The sequence below is a fragment of the Palaemon carinicauda genome, chromosome 9, assembly GCF_036898095.1.
Source record: "Palaemon carinicauda isolate YSFRI2023 chromosome 9, ASM3689809v2, whole genome shotgun sequence".
Lineage (NCBI taxonomy): Eukaryota > Metazoa > Arthropoda > Malacostraca > Decapoda > Palaemonidae > Palaemon > Palaemon carinicauda.
This window is the reverse complement of record NC_090733.1, coordinates 148,439,321-148,455,912: the sequence shown is the minus strand read 5'-3', so window position 1 is coordinate 148,455,912 and position 16,592 is coordinate 148,439,321. Positions and strand designations below refer to the sequence as shown.

The window sequence follows — 16,592 nt, the reverse complement described above, 5'->3', positions numbered from 1 at the left end:
CAGACGAGGAATGAATGGGCTCACTCGTCTTCAAGTGGGTGGGACGATCTCGGCAAGATACGTCCTCAACCACGGAGGGAACGTCTGTCCGCTGATCAAGGCCTGTCGAACCCTTTGGTCATACGACATTGCTTCTCCCCTGGGCTTGGGAGCTTGCAAGAGGTCCCGGACTGGGAGGACGACAGGCACGAACAGACGCACCCTCATGCGTAACACTGACACTTTTCACTGCACTGACACTCACTTCACTTCCCACTGCACTTTTACCTTTCAACTCCCTGACGTCAGCCATGAGTTGATTGCGGTCATTCGCCAATGACTCGACTCTCTCACCTAGAGCCTGAATGGCACGCATCATATCTGCCATCGAAGGTTGATGAGAGCTAGTAGGAGGGTCGGGTGTAACCACTACAGGGGAAGGAATAGGTTGAAGGGCATGGGGAGAGGAAAAATCAATAGAGCGAGACGAACTCCTCCTGATCCTATCCTTCTCTAGCCTACGTGCATATTTAAGGAATTCTTGAAAATCGAATTCCGAAAGCCCAGCGCATTCCTCACATCGATCTTCCAATTGACAGGCTTTACCCCTACAATTGGAACAAACGGTGTGCGGATCGATAGAGGCCTTCGGAAGAGGCCTAGAACAGTCCCTAGCGCTACACTTCCTGTACTTGGGGACTTGAGTAGGGTCAGACATCTTGAATTAGTCAAAGGGGGGAAATCCAAAATCTATCCAAGTCGTCAACAAATAATCCAAAATCTAATCAATGAAAGTGAGAAAGTATTGAGGATAACTTCTGCACAGCGAAAGCTAATAACTAGAGAGAATACTTCACCAAATAACGTGAAAATCAACTCCAGAAAACAACAGCGTATCAAGTAGGTCTTGCCGATGGCACGACAGAGAGAAAATTGGTTCTGTGTTGACATGAAGTACTTGAGTACCTACTCGACAGATGGCGCTGTTGATGTACACCCCCACCTGTATAGCGATTGCTGGCGTATTCCGCCCGTAGGTTTTTTCTGTCGGGCAGCAGAGCTGCAGCTACATGATCACCGGGTAAGATTAATATTGAAAAAATCACATTTTAAAAGAAATTTTTGTATTTTTCCTAACTAAACAAATCTTGGACCATTAATATGAGTACAATTTCAGCGAAGATGGAAAATAACCATTAAAACTTTTAACGAGGTGTCAGTAGAAGTTGGTAGGTGGTGGGTAAACCCTGCCTACCCTACATGCCCTTGAGCTCCCACTTTGATCTTAAACCTAGGACTTGCAGAGTGGTTGAGGTGGCAAGTGTCACTGTAAGGAATCACATTTGTATAGTTATGAAAAACACCAATTTGTAAATTTGTGATTTGTTCCTACACAAACACAAACCATCATCCTTTGATATGCTTCTCCTTAGGAGGGAGGAAGTTCCTATAACCAAACTGGTTGGTTTACTGTACTTTCCCTGGATACGTCAACCTCTTTATAACCTGACCATGATGTCGCAGGTCTTAGGTTACATATATTTGGTCCATCCTTCCCCTTGTCTGGGATAATGGGGGAGTTATTTCAAAACAAAATTTGCCTAAATGTTAAGAAAAGTTTCTCAATCATGCGTCTTAGCTGCATCTGGCATCCAGTCCAGCACATAAAGGAACAACTACTGCACCTTAAGGAAGGGTTAAGAAGAGGTAAAAAGGGACAGTGATCTTACCTCTCCTTTAGACTTACATCGCAACAGCCATCTTGGTCAAGATATTTCTTGTCCCATAAAGGAGTTAGGTTTGTTATTACATGATCTGTTGACCAACTACCACAGGGCCTGTGGGTATACTTCCTTTGGTAATGGGCAGCGAAGGTCATCTGCCATTACTTGTCTTCAAGATTCCTCCTGGGAGCTAGGGTTGATACAATATCTCTAACTTTGTACGCTTGAATCGAGGACGGAACTTCAATTTCCTCACTTACATAATGAGCACACCTGATTGTCCCATGAAGTCAGAAAGAAATAGTGTTCTCAGATCTCTTTTCTATTCCCTTCCAGTGATGTTAGGAAGTGATGAATAATAATGACCTCAAAAGATAGAGAGGTAAGTCATCTTAATCCATGCTAGTCGCTTCGTATAGAGAACAGATGTAAAAGGACTCAAAAGTTGTGAACGACTGGGTTCTAGGTCCTGGTCATTAGCTCTTGAAACAAATTGAGAGACTTCTATCCTTCAGAATGACTTATTACACTAGAAAAGCAATACCATTCACCTGCTCGTTTTGCCGAGGCTAAGACTAGTAGACGACACTGTTGAGGCTCAGAGACCTATCTGAAGCTCTTCTAGCAAGTTCTGAGGACTCAATAGACATTCCATTACACTTCTTGAGATCTCGAGGAGGTTAAGACTGTACAAAGCTTCTCATGAGTCTTGACAATTTCCACTAAGAGCAAGGTCTAATCTCTAAACCATAGTCTGAGAACTCGGTTAAAATCCGAGTGATACCATTCATTGAGGAGACTAAGGAGCTTCCCTGACAAAGGAAGATGAGTAAAACAGCTGATCTAGATACCATTTGGCATGTGGCAGCTTGGGAGTAATAAGGGTCATCCCGAGACTCGACGTTATCAAACGTCTATTGAGCAATTGGCAAAACATGTAAATGCATCCCGATATTTCTAGGGATGTGGGAAGGGTCCTCTAACGCTGCCAATGGGTTTGGGGCTGGAGAGCATAATGCTCTAAGTTTCTCGTTCAACTGAATAGATAGCGGTTCAATTGACGGTGAATCATAGAAAGTAAGAAGTCCTTCTGTGGCAGCTACAAAGGATGTATAGATCATTCATAACCTTACACCATGTCCCTGACAACTGAGCGTGTCTACTCAAAAGTTACTCCTGTCTGGATGAACCTCACTGACCGCTCTGCTGGGTTGTCGACTTTCCAAGAGTACAGGTGCTTTGCTAACTTGTTAAAGGTCTGTGAAAAGCTTCCTCCCTTGTTAAGAAAGTAAGCCATGAAAAGTTGTGTTACTGCTCATCAACTGTAACGAGTGCTCTATAACACACTGTTGGGAAGTTTGTAATACTGACAATGCTGCATGCATTTCTAACAGATTGGTATGTAATTGTTTCTTTTATGGGCCATATTCCTGAGATAAACTGATTCCTCATGTGCACCCCATTCCTCCTTGGATACTTCTGTGAACACCAGAACTCTGGAAGTGAGGAACTTTCCTGATCGAGATTTTCTCACTTAGTCACCAAAGTACATTGTTCTGTAATCCTATTTCACTGGAACCAGATTGAAAGGGGATCACTCATTGCTAACTAGAGATACTTTAAATATGACTAGAATGATTGCTGGTGGAGACCCCAATGAGGAGATAGCTTCTACGCCCATGAAAGACTTTACCACTGTCGATCTAGAAGTTCTTGTTTGTGCAGGAACAATTGTACTGCTACCATGATTTTGCTGCTATGATCATCAGATGGGAAGACTCTCACTGATGCCGTGACTATCGGTATTCCCAGAAACTGCATTCTGTTGTTGGGTGTTCGATTGAACGTTTTCCATTTTCCAAAATCTGTTGATAGTGGTAAAAGGAAAGAAGTCTGTCTTTAACCTAAAGAAAATACTCCCTGGAGGAGAACAAAATCTTTCAATCACCGAGATATCTCCATGGAGAAATCCTGTTCCAGTGTGCTCAAGTAGAGACCAGTGTCAACACTGGGAGGGGTAAACAGTCCAAAGCACAGAGCTTTGAACTGGTGCAATACTTACCTGATGATGGAGAACAGAAGGTTCCGGTAGGACCAAAGGATTGGTATCCAAAGTCCACAGGAATGGGGTTTCAGGAACAAACCTGTTCAACAGGTAGAATCAATGACCATTCACCAGTCTCCAGCTCCCACTGCCCATTCACTTCTCCATCACAAAGAGTCAACTTGAGGAGCCTAGAGAACCATCTCAGATGACTCCGAGTGCATTCTTTGACAAAACCAAGAGTTGTGCGTTCCAATACTTCCTCCCGGTGTTGGATAGTTTTTCGCATGCACTCCCACTGCTACAAGACCAAGCACAGATAGCAGGAGCAGTGCATGCTGATACTTCTTCCCTGTGTGGGATAGTTTTGGCATGCACTGTCTAGGAAAAGGGGGAAAAAAGTGGCGCCCTTCATTCCGACCAAAATTGCGCATGCTCGGTCCCATACAAAACTGAGTACCAGTAGCATGCGTATGAGTACCTGTATTGTACTGCATACCATACCGAGACACCTCCCCTGGATGAGTTGATTCTCGGTACCGTACCGTTCCTCATGTGCATGCAGGGAGATATTGGTTGGAGTCCCTTTTATCAATGTCTTTCTGGACTTCCGCAATGATGTTTTCAACTGGTTCTTCCTCTAGAATCTAATGAAGATGAAGCAGAAGTGGAGGAGGAAATTATAGCTCACCATTTAAAGGGGGTTGTGCAGGCCAATAGCTGGTGATATTAAGAGGGGGAAGAGACAACAGGGGACTGCGTGCGTACTAATTGCCCGGGGCTTAGACTCATGGCAATAGCCCCCAAAGTGGGGGGGACTATTCGAAGAGACAGCATCACCACGTGATATACCCTTAGCACCTTTCCAGGGTCGAGAAGATGCTTGAATGAAGAAGAAAGGCGGTGACCCTTCCTTACTACTTGGCGTTAACAAATGCCCCTTCCTCCAACGGAGCACAGAGATGTCTAAGGAATGCCAACTTCCAGGCTTCATGTTATTGTCATAAGCTTTCTCACATCTACAGTTTATCAGTACACACTGCATTTCCTTCTCTTCTTCCTTTAATATCTCCGAACATGATAATTTTCCCCCACACTTGTTTAATCTAAAAGAAAAAGAAAAAAACTATAACAACATAATCATGAGGAAACACTGAAGTACTATACGGCAATTTCCAAAGTGGTAAGTCAGTGGTGGCTTGTTGGGCGGGCGGAATTTATCTTCCACCCGCCAGTTACTAATAAAAAGTTTTGACAGCCATTTTCCAGTTTAAAATCATACTCCTATTAAAGGATGACAGTTTGTACTCATATAAGAACAAATGTAAATTTATTCATAATCAATGGCATAGAGTATACAGTCATACAGGTAAAACGTATTGATTCACTTTCAGATTTGTAGCTCACATTGAATACAGTACTTAAGGTGTACAGTACAGTCGAAGCTGGTAAATAATCATCAAATACAGTACAGTATGCATATATGTTTTGATGCCATATGTAGCTAAATCTCATACAACTTTATCAGTCTGAGGGTGGAAAATAAATTTAGATCATAAATAGTGCTAGAGGAATTTTCCAGTGCCTAGATGCTAGTAACTTTTTACCAATTGCATAAATACTATAGAAGTCCCTTGAACTATGACTGGAGTCATAGTGACATTAAAAACTTATTAGTTTGTAAAAATGGTTCCATTAATGTAAGCTATCAATGCAAGATTTTGTTTCATCATACAGTATATGAGAATTTGATTCATAAAAATTCAGGCTCTTCTCAATGAATAATAAAACAACAGTGTAATGTACTGACATCAAACCCTTTTCATTTCCCTCAAGCTACAATTCATTATAGTACATCAGTGGCATATTAGAGCACCAAGCCTGAATTAGTATGGCATATTTGTACAAAAATACTCTAGTTTTGCTACACTATTGTCATTTCACTTTTAAGTATTACCTCCCTAAAAAAGAATATTGATCTAATTATTTCCCCCATGAAAAACTAACACATTAAATATGAGATATACAGGTTTCTCACTATTCAATACATAATTGAATAAATGCAAACGTAAATAAAATAGCAATACATTAAACTAGAAAAAATAAAAAGCAGGAATTTAAAAACCATAACTCAGTGTATGAATACCTGTAAACAGTAAAAGGAAAGTCAACGTACAGTACTTAAGTACGGCATTTTCTGATTAATTATTTCACGTAAACAAGTACTAACTGCAAAACTATGGCATGTGTAATAAAGGCCTCAGAATATTCACATAATTACCTGAATGAATTATTGGCACCATGTCCTTGCAAAAATTGAATTGCAAGTTGCAAGAAATTTCCAGCATCCTGGATCTGTTGAATTCGCCAAGGTGCTTCTGGTGTGACACTTGTTCGATGTACTTGATTCTGGTGCTTTGCCACTTTCATATTTATATCCTAAAAACAATCATTTGTGATTTCAGATTATAAGAGGTAACAAAATTACAAAAACTGTATAATTACAGTACATGGTATTTACAAAATTGTTTGTTGTATAATTACAGTACATGGTATTTACAAAATTATGTTTGTTGTATAATTACAGTACATGGTATTTACAAAATTATGATATTTTGATTATAAAATAAATTTTTGATTATACTTACCCGGTGAATATATAATAGCTGACGTCTCCGACGGCTCGACAGATTCCAAAAACTCGCGAGCGATCGCCGTGAAGGTTGCGGGTGTGCCCACCAGCGCCGACTATCGGCCAGATACCGCATATACTTGTAAACATCTCCAGTTCTTCTCAGTACCCTAGGTCTCTATCGGGGAGGAAGGGAGGGCCTTTAATTTATATATTCACCGGGTAAGTATATTCAAAAATTTATTTTATAATCAAAATATCATTTTTAAATATTAAACTTAGCCGGTGAATATATAATAGCTGATTCACACCCATGGTGGTGGGTAGAGACCAGTATTAATACAATAAAGGCGTATATGCTCAAGAGTTTTTGACAATTATTCAAAAAACAGACTTAAGTATAGGTACCTGGTAAGGAAGCAGACTCTGATTATTACTCTGCCTCATTAGTCCGCTTTCCTCACGAAGCCCAGCCATCCTCTCAGGATGCTGAAAGACTCCCAGGAGCTGTTATATCCAGGGCGAACACCCCTATAACAGGACCTCATCAATACCCTTAATCTGGGCGCTCTCAAGAAACCACATTTGACCACCCGTCAAATCAAAAAGGATGCGAAAGACTTCCTAGTCTTCCGTACAACCCAAGAGAAGATTAAAAACATTTCAAGAGAAGATTAAAAGGATATTGGGACTAAGGGAATGTAGTGGTAGAACACTCACCCACTACTGCACTCGCTGCAACGAATGGACCCAGGGTGTAGCAGTCCTCATAAAGAGTCTGGACGTCTTTTAAGTAAAATGAAGCGAACTCCGACTTGCTCCTCCAAAAGGTCGCGTCCATAATACTTCGAAGAGACCTGTTTTGCTTAAAGGCACCGAAGTCGCTATCGCTCTCACTTCGTGCGTCTTGACCTTAAGCAAACAACGATCTTTCTCATTTAAATGAGAATGTGCCTCCCGGATTAAAAGTCTAATAAAGTACGATAACGCATTTTTAGACATGGGCAATGAGGGCTTCTTAACGGAGCACCATAAGGCCTCAGAACCACCTCATAATGGTTTAGTTCGAGCTAAGTAAAACTTAAGAGCTCTAACGGGGCACAGCACTCTTTCAACTTCGTTACCTATGATTTCTGACAGACTAGGTACAGTGAACCCTCGCTACTTCGCGGTTCAACAATCGCGGATTCACCACTTCGCGGGGTTTTCCCATAACCCATATATATATACATATCGCGGATTTTCCGGAAAATTCGAAAATACCGCGAAATCTGAAGACAACCAAATACGATATTTTGTTACCTGTAATTCCATTAATACTGTAATTAGTAATATCTGTTCTTACTGATTGTTCATTGCATTACATATGATATATAATTCAGCACAGAAAGAAATAAAACACGAAAAGAGAATGTGATCATACGATAATTCAGTACTGTATATAGTACTGTACGTAGTAAAATTAAATCAAACATGAAACGCAAATCAGATGCAGTCATACCATATTAGAATGGTGTGTACTGTAATGGATGTGCTTCTTTTCCATGAATCTTTTGTATGTATACGTACGTAGTACTGCATCCAATAATATTCTTTGTTGCAAAAATCACATTTCGAATAAGCGTACGAGAGAGAGAGAGAGAGAGAGAGAGAGAGAGAGAGAGAGAGAGAGAGAGAGAGAGAGAGAGAGAGAGAGAGAGGCGTAAAATAGCGTACGTAAAGCTGTATTATTATTATTGTTATTATTATTGTTGTTGTTGTTGTTAATAAAATTATTTTTGTTATTATTATTATCATTATTATTATTATTATTACTGTACAGTATTATTATCATTATTTATTGTTATTACGGTATTTACTTAATCTACGTACGTTCGGTATGCGCGGGGCATCTTCTATGAGTAGGTAACCAACGCATCATAGTACTGTAAGACGGGTTGTGATTGGTTCAAGCGCTGATAGATGACGAATCAGAACTCAAGTTTTGTTATCTAGCCTGTGATTGGTGTTTTGCCCGCATCTCCTACCCGCAGCATCTAAGTTCTCGCGGGGCTGGATCGTCCACTCTCTGTTACCGCGTATCGCTGAGTAGACGTTCTTAAGTGTGTGAATCTGTGCTGTGTGCGACTTTTTTAAGTTGAACTTTTTGTTACTGTAAATCCTACTGTAATGGCTCCCAAGCGTTCTGCTTCTCTTAAGGCTGGTAGTGAGCCTAAACGCCACTGAAGGATGATGACGATAGCTGAGAAGGTTACGCTTCTCGACATGTTAAAAGATGGTAGAAGTTACGCGGCCGCCGGCTGCCATTTTGGCATCAACGAATCTACTGTTCACTATATCAAGAAGGACGAGGCGAACATTAGAAAGACGGCTGCAATCACCTTTAGCAGATCAGCGAAGCGAGTCGTTACAACGCGTAATAAAACGATCGTACGCATGAAAGGTGCTTTAGCTGTGTGGATTGCCGACTGCCTGAAGAAGAACATAGCGTTGGATACGAACACCATCCAAACAAAGGCTTTGAGCTTATATGAGAATTTTGCTGCAAAGGAACCTAAAGACGACGACGGCAACCATGCTGAAGATGATGATGATGCAGATGATCCTCAACCAGGGACATCCACTGATTCCCAGCCTCAGAAACGTTTTTCAGCCAGCAAAGGATGGTTCGCGAAGTTTCAGAAACGCTTCGCCCTGAAAAGCGTTTCCCTGCATGGGGAGTCTGCTTCCGCTGACACTGCCGCTGCTGAAACTTACGTGAACCAGACGTTCAAGAATATTATCGCCGAAGGTGGATACAAGCCGGAACAAGTCTTTAATATGGATGAGACTGGCTTGTTTTGGAAGAGAATGCCGTCGCGAACTTTCCTGTTCAAAGAGGAAGCCAAAGCCTCAGGTTTTAAAGCATTCAAGGATCGCGTTACCCTCGTGATGTGTGGCAATGCTGCTGGATTTTTGTTAAAGCCGGGGCTTATTTATAAGTCGAAAAATCCTCGCGCTTTGAAAAATAAAAATAAGAATCTCCTTCCCGTGTACTGGATGCATAATCAAAAAGCATGGATTACGAAGATGCTGACCTCCAACTGGTTCCATCAGTGTTTTATCCCGCAAGTCAGCAAATATCTCTTAGAGAAGGGCTTGCCATTCAAGATCCTTCTCCTTATGGGTAACGCTGGTGGACACGCAACTGACCTGTCGCATGAGGGCATTCAGGTTGAGTTCCTGCCACCCAACACCACGTCATTAATTCAACCGATGGACCAGGGGGTTATCAGGCCGTTCAAGGCCCTCTACACGAAGAATACCTTGGCGGACCTCGTTGCGTGTGTGGATGCTGCCCAAGATGACGAGGATGAAGATTTTAACTTGAAGGCGTACTGGCGGCAGTACACCATAGCCACGTGCCTGCAGAATATTCAGAAGGCACTTCAAGAGATGAAACCTGCAACCGTGAATGCGAGCTGGAAGAAGTTGTGGCCCGATATTGTTTACGACGACAAGGGATTTACTCCGTCGGAAATCCAACACTCTGCAATACGCAAATCTGTGCAGTTGGCTGCCATAATTGGAGGTGACGGGTTTGGCGACATGACGACTGAAGACGTCGACGAGTTGTTGGACTGCCATTCCCAGCCCTTATCTGACGCAGACCTCGAAGACCTGACGAAATCGGCAAGTGAAGAAGAGAGTGATACCCAGGAAGAGACCCAAGAAAATGTCGAAGAAACGGGCTTAACATTAGAACGGCTTGCCAAGGCCTGCAACCATGTGAAGGAGTTGAAAGAAATGTTGCAAGAGTGGGACGAGGATATGGTTCGCTCGATGCAATTCTGCAACAAGATCGATGAAGACATGACTCCCTACAAAATGCTCTTGGATCGAAAAAAGAAGCAGCGGCAACAACTTCCGATCACAATGTTCTTCCAGCCTCGCAAAAAAGAGCCAGTTCCTCCTGCTAGTACGCCTTCGGAAGAAATTGAAGAAGTTTCCCAGGAAGAAGTTGAAGAGGTGTCCCAGGAAAAGACACCTCCATCTGAAGAGACGTAAAATACTATCATTGGCTGCACAGTAGAACACATCATCAGCTTCATCATCATCATTTCTACTGTGCAGCAAATTCATCGCCATCACCATTCAAGTTTTTCTTCAACTTCTTTCGTGGTGAGTACAGTAACAATCTTTATTTTTTACTTTAATATTCTTACTGTACATTCTAAAACTGTATTTGTGCCTGTTTTATAGTTTAGTACTATACGTACTGTATGCATTAAGTTAAAGGGAAGGTTTTAAAAGTCTACATGTTGTAACCTATCATATTTTTTTTGTTTAAAATTTACATTTACGTACGTAAAACAATCTCTCTCTCTCTCTCTCTCTCTCTCTCTCTCTCTCTCTCTCTCTCTCTCTCTCTCTCTCTCTCTCTCTCTCTCTCTCGTAAATTGTTTTCCTGCTTTGCTACGTACAATACTGTATAAATTATATTTGTAAGGTAACATATTTTGTAAATGCTTTTACTGTAAATACTGTATGTACTGTATCATTATTTATCACTATCATCATGCGCGGTAAATGCCTTGTTTGTTCTGAGCGTGGTTGTTTACTGAGCGTACACGCCGTCGTTTCAGGCGGCGTAATAAAGAAAAACATTTCATTTGGAAGTCCTAAGAAAAATACGTAAACTAAAACATTGGTAATAAAAAAATCAACTTACAGTACTGTATAATCAATATAATCGATGCAAAAACTAACCTATACATATATGTGTACTGTACACTAAATGAGTTTGTTTCTTCATTATGATCAGAGATGAACGTAAACAAAACATTGGTTGCCATTTTTTATCGTGCTTTTTAGGTGTTTAGGAAACGCATGATATAAAATCGCCTTTAATATTTGTGCCTGTTTTAGTTTAGGGTGCTGTAGTACATGCATTAAGTGTTCTGTACATTAAAGGGTGGTTATGTTAACAGTACTACGTACAAGGGAAGGTTTTAAAAGTCCGAATATACATGTTAAATAAATAGGTAAATATGATGTCACTACTTCGCGGATTTTCACCTATCGCGCCCGCGTCTGGAACCTATCTACCGCGATAAACGAGGGTTCACTGTATTTCAAAAGATTTAGGCCAAGGACGAGAAGGCAGTTCGTTCTTGGCCAAAAAACCAAGTTGAAGCGAACATGTAGCTTTATTTGTAGAGAAGCCGATGTTCTTACTAAAAGCATGGATCTCACTGACCCTTTTAGCCGAAGCCAAGCACACCAAAAAAAAGCGTCTTGAGGGTGAGATCCTTCAGGGAGGCTGAATGCAATGGCTCAAACCTGTCTGACATTAGGAACCTTAGGACCACGTCTAAGTTCCAAGCGGGAGTTGACATACGACGCTCCTTAGAGGTCTCGAAGGACTTAAGGAGATCTTGGAGATCCTTGTTATTTGACAGATCCAAGCCTCTATGTCTGAACACAGACGCCAACATGCTCCTGTAGCCTTTAATAGTGGGAGCAGAGAGGGAGCGAACATTTCTCAGATGCAGGAAAAAGTCCGCAATATGGGCTACAGAGGTACTGGAAGAGGAAATAGAGGAGGACTTGCACCAGTCTCTAAATACCTCCCATTTCGACTGATAGATCCTGATGGTAGAGGATCTTCTAGCCCTCGCGATCGCTCTAGCTGCCTCCTTCGAAAACCCTCGAGCTCAAGAGAGTCTTTCGATAGACTGAAGGCAGTTAGACGAAGCGTGGGGAGGCTTTGATAAAATCTCTTTACGTGAGGCTGTCGCAAGAGATCCATCCGTAACGGCAGACTTCTTGGAACATCTACCAGCCATAGAAGTACCTCTGTGAACCACTCTCTCGCGGGCCAGAGTGGAGCAACCAATGTCAACCTGGTCCCTTCGTGAGAGGTGAACTTCTGCAGCACCTTGTTTAGGATCTTGAAAGGTGGAAAGGCCTAAACGTCCAGGTGAGACCAGTCCAGCAGGAAAGCGTCTATGTGGGCTGCCTCTGGATCTGGAACTGGAAAGCAGTAAGTCGAGAGCCTCTTTGTCAGAGAAGTCGCAAAAAGATCTATGGTGGGTTGACCCCATGTCATCCATAGCTTCTCGCACACAGTCTTATGCAACGTCCACTCCATGGAGATGACTTGTCCTCTTCTGCTGAGGCAGTCCGCCAAGACATTCATTTTTCCTTGCACAAATCTTGCCAAAGGAGAGATGTTACTTGCCTTAAATGGAGTTCCTTCTGATCCGTGGATCAAAGACCCGAGAATTCCATACTGTCCAGTGGAGCTCCCTAACCCAAAACCGAAGCATCTGAATACAACACATGGTTTGGGTTCTTGATCGCAAGAGAAAGACCTTCTCGAAGTCTGATGTTGCTGTCCCACCAAGTCAGACATGTCTAGACTGGGTTGGAGATTGGGAAAGAGATACTCTCTAAGCCCTTCTCCTTGTTCCAATGGTTTAGGTGAAATTGGAGAGGGCATAGGTTGAGTCTCCTCAGAGAGATAAACTACTCCAGTGATGAAAGAGTTCCCACGAGACTAGTTCAAACTCTTACAGAGCAACTGTTTTCCTCTTGCAAGTGAAGGACTTTTAACAGAGCTTGTTCCATTCTTGTGGGAGACGAAAAGGCCCGAAAAATCAGACACTGTATCTCCATTCCCAAATAAAGAATAGTCTGGGATGGGGTACTGTAAGTTACGACTTCTCTACGTTCACTATGAGACCTAGCTCCTTGGTTAGGTCTAATATCCATTAGAGGCTCTCCAGACAGTGATATAATGACGACGCCCTGATTAGCCAGTCGTCAAAATAAAGGGAGGCTCTGAATCCTCAAAAAATGTAGAAAGCTTGCTACATTTTGCAAGGGCCTTGTAAAAACAAGAGGAGCAGGAATGAGGCTGAAGTACAGTGCTCGACATTGGTACATTACTTTCCCGTCCACAAACCTCAGATGTTGTTGAAAGTTTGGATGAATCGGGATGTGGAAGTATGCATCCTGAAGGTCGAGAGAGACCATCCAGTCGCCTTCCCTTACTGCTGCCAAGACAGATTTGGTAGTCTTCATCGTGAAGTTTGTCTTCACAATGAACACATTGAGCGCACTTACATCTTAAGTACTCCTGCAGTGAACGTGGCTGCCAGATCATTGGAGCCATCCCTGATAGCCTTGTTCCTGCAGTGAACGTGGCTGTCAGATCATTGGAGCCATCCCTGATAGCCCAGTTCATGCATGGCATAATTGTACAGCAAAACATTGACAGCTGGAGAGGCCTTCTGACTTAAGGCTCCCAGGGACCAACCAACAAATAAAAACTTCAAACGCTCAAAAAAACTCCTAACAGGAGATGGTCTAGCTCTGAAGCCGACCATAAAATCTTGGAGCGTCTCATGGCCAGGCGACGGGGAGAGTCTATGAGGCTTGAGAAGTCTCTCTGGGCACAGGCAGGAACTCCCAAGCCGAGAACTTCTCCCGTGTCATACCAGACGCTCGCTCTAGAAGCCAGTTTAAAAGGAGGGAAAGCAAAGGCTGTCTCCCCCAAACTCCTCCTGGTGATCAACCAGTCGCCTAGGAAACGTAAAGCTCTCTTAAAAGAGCGAGAGAGCACTAGCTTAGAAAACGACGGCTTCGAAGTAGTTAGGCCTAGCGTAAACTCTGACGAAGGCGAACAAGGAGCAGCAGTTACAAAATGGACCGGAAAAAGATCCTTAAAAATCAGCATGAATTTTTTTTTTTTTCTTTTTTTTTCTTTTTAAAGTCCATAGAGGTCTGAGCAGCTTTAGGCTCCTCTCCGTCTGACAAAGTCCCCAAAGGAATATCAGTAGGAGGAGGATCAGCAACTTCCTCATCTGAAGGAACCTCGTCCGACAATTGTCTAGTCTCATGAAAAGGAGAGACCTGCCGCGGCGGCAATGCTTGACAGGCAATGTCAACAAGCAAAGGAGAAGCAGTAGCAGTAGAGGAAGCGACGTCAGGTCGCTGCTGAAAGGACTGAAAACCTTGTGACTGTCCAACAACAACAACAGGAGTTGATGGACGCTCGATGTCACGTCGGAACTGCATTGACTGCCTAGACTGAGCAGTCAAAACAACCTTCGACTGCGGTGATTGACGCTCAACGTCAAGTCGAGGCAACTGAGCTGGTTGGCAAACGTCCTGAACGTCAACACGAGACTGCGGCAGCGGCTGAACGTCAACACGAGACTGCGGCAGCGGCTGGAAGTCAACACGAGACTGCAGCGAGGGAGGATCCATGTCACGTGACTGACGTGAAAAACTCCTGACATCACGTTTCAAAGTACAAGAAACGTCAGCACTAACGTCAAACGGACGAGTAAATGCTCGTTTGGGCGGCTGACGGCCAGAGTCTCGTTTAGCGTAACGGTGACTCGAAAGCGAAGGGTCATCGTGAACCTGCTCAACGTCATACTTCTCCATAAGGGTGGCAAGCTTAGTCTGCATGTCCTGCAGGACAACCCATTTAGGATCAACGGGAGTCGGAACGGGCCGAGACGACCGTAATGTCTGTGTTGGCAAAACATTGCCTTTACCGCGACCCTCGGACCCCGTGTTACGCTTGCGTTTAATAGGCGAACAGTCTTCTGACGACTGCAAAGGGTCAGAGCTGTCCCCATGGCTACAGCCAGGACGCTGGACCTGTCCTGAAGGGACTGACTTTCGCTTAAAGGGTCTAGAAACCTTGCGCCAAGGTTTCTTTTGCGAAAAGTCTTCGGATGACGAGGAGAACACAGTCTCTCCCGTCTTATGGTAAGGGCGATCTTGACGAGAAACGTCCAATACCAAAGAGGGAACATCTGTACGTTGGTTAAAGCCTCTCGTCCCCTTAAGTCCTACGACATTACTCCTCCCTGGTGCATGGGAGCCTGAAAGAGGTCTCGGACTTGGGGAGCGACAAGCACGAACAAACGAACCCTCCGCAACACAGCACATGTTTTCTTGCACTCACTTCACTGATATCGTATTTTTCAATAATTTCACATTAGGCATGAATAAAACTGATATCTACCTGAAGCACGCAATTCTCCCTTGCATCAAAAGGTTATAATTGTGAAATGAGTCGTATAAAGTAAGCACATTAGTACAAAATGAAACACCCATGCAAAAATCAAAAAACATATACAGGGTACATATACAGTGATACCTCGGTAGTCGAACGACTCTATACTCGAACAATTCGGAGTTCGACCAAAATTTTCGAGAAATTTTTGCTGCGGTGCTCGACCAAAAATTCGGTACTCGACCAGCCGAACACGTGACGACCGCATGGGCTTTGTGATGATCGCGCCATCTCGGCCACTCTCGCTTGTTCGGGAAGCATCAGTTCTCTCGAGAGCGTCACTCAGACAACGCGCGATCAGCATTCGTTGTGATTTAGTGATTTTCAGTGCTTTTAATTGCTTTTTTAGCTTTCATAATGAGTCCCAAGAAAGTAATGAGTGTTAAGGGGAAGGAGAAGAGGAAAACAGTGCGAACAACGATCGAGTTGAAGAAGGAAATTATAGCGAAATATGAGAATGGTGTACGAGTGTCCGATTTAGCGGTAGAATACGGAATGGCGAAGTCGACCATTTCTACGTTTTTAAAGCATAAAGAAATGATTAAGAAGGCGAATGTTGCAACGGGAGTTACGGCGGTAACTAAGCAAAGGCCACAAGTGATTGAGGAGATGGAAAAGTTGCTTTTAATATTTATTAAAGAAAAACAGTTGGCCGGGGAAAGTGTTAGTGAAGCGTTCATTTGTGAAAAAGCGTTGCATATCTATGAAGAATTAGTGAAGAAAAGTCCGAGTACCAGTGAAAGTGATTCATTTACATTTAAAGCGAGCAGGGGTTGGTTTGAAAAGTTTCGTAATAGAACAGGTATTCGTAATAGAACAGGTATTCATCATTTTCGAAGAATACTGCAGAGGAGGAAGAAACAATTAACAATAGACCAGTTTTTCACAAAAGAAAAGAAAGCTGCTACATCAAAGCCTGTTTCTCCTCCAAAGAAGAGACAAAGAAGAGAAGAAACCCCTGAAATAGATCTGCCCACCCTTTCATTGGAGAGAGAAACAACTCCTGAAGGAGAACTACCCCGCCACATCATGGAAGGGGACTCTCCTTCCAAGCAGTAACCTCCCCCTTCCATCCTCTCCACATCCATCCCTGTATGCCATCGAACCGCTGCTCAAAGGTATGTTCACTACAGT

The 16,592-nt window shown here is 43.0% G+C and overlaps 1 protein-coding gene across 1 annotated transcript in view; it reads right to left on the bottom strand.

The window, feature by feature from the left end:
* Positions 1 to 16,592, bottom strand: part of LOC137647256 (protein rogdi-like) — a 75,777-nt gene that overhangs the window by 29,960 nt on the left and 29,225 nt on the right. Inside the window, exon 4 of the mRNA XM_068380650.1 lies at positions 6,029 to 6,186. Coding sequence (XP_068236751.1) covers positions 6,029 to 6,186 — 158 coding nt within the window. The remainder of the gene's footprint in view (positions 1 to 6,028; positions 6,187 to 16,592) is intronic.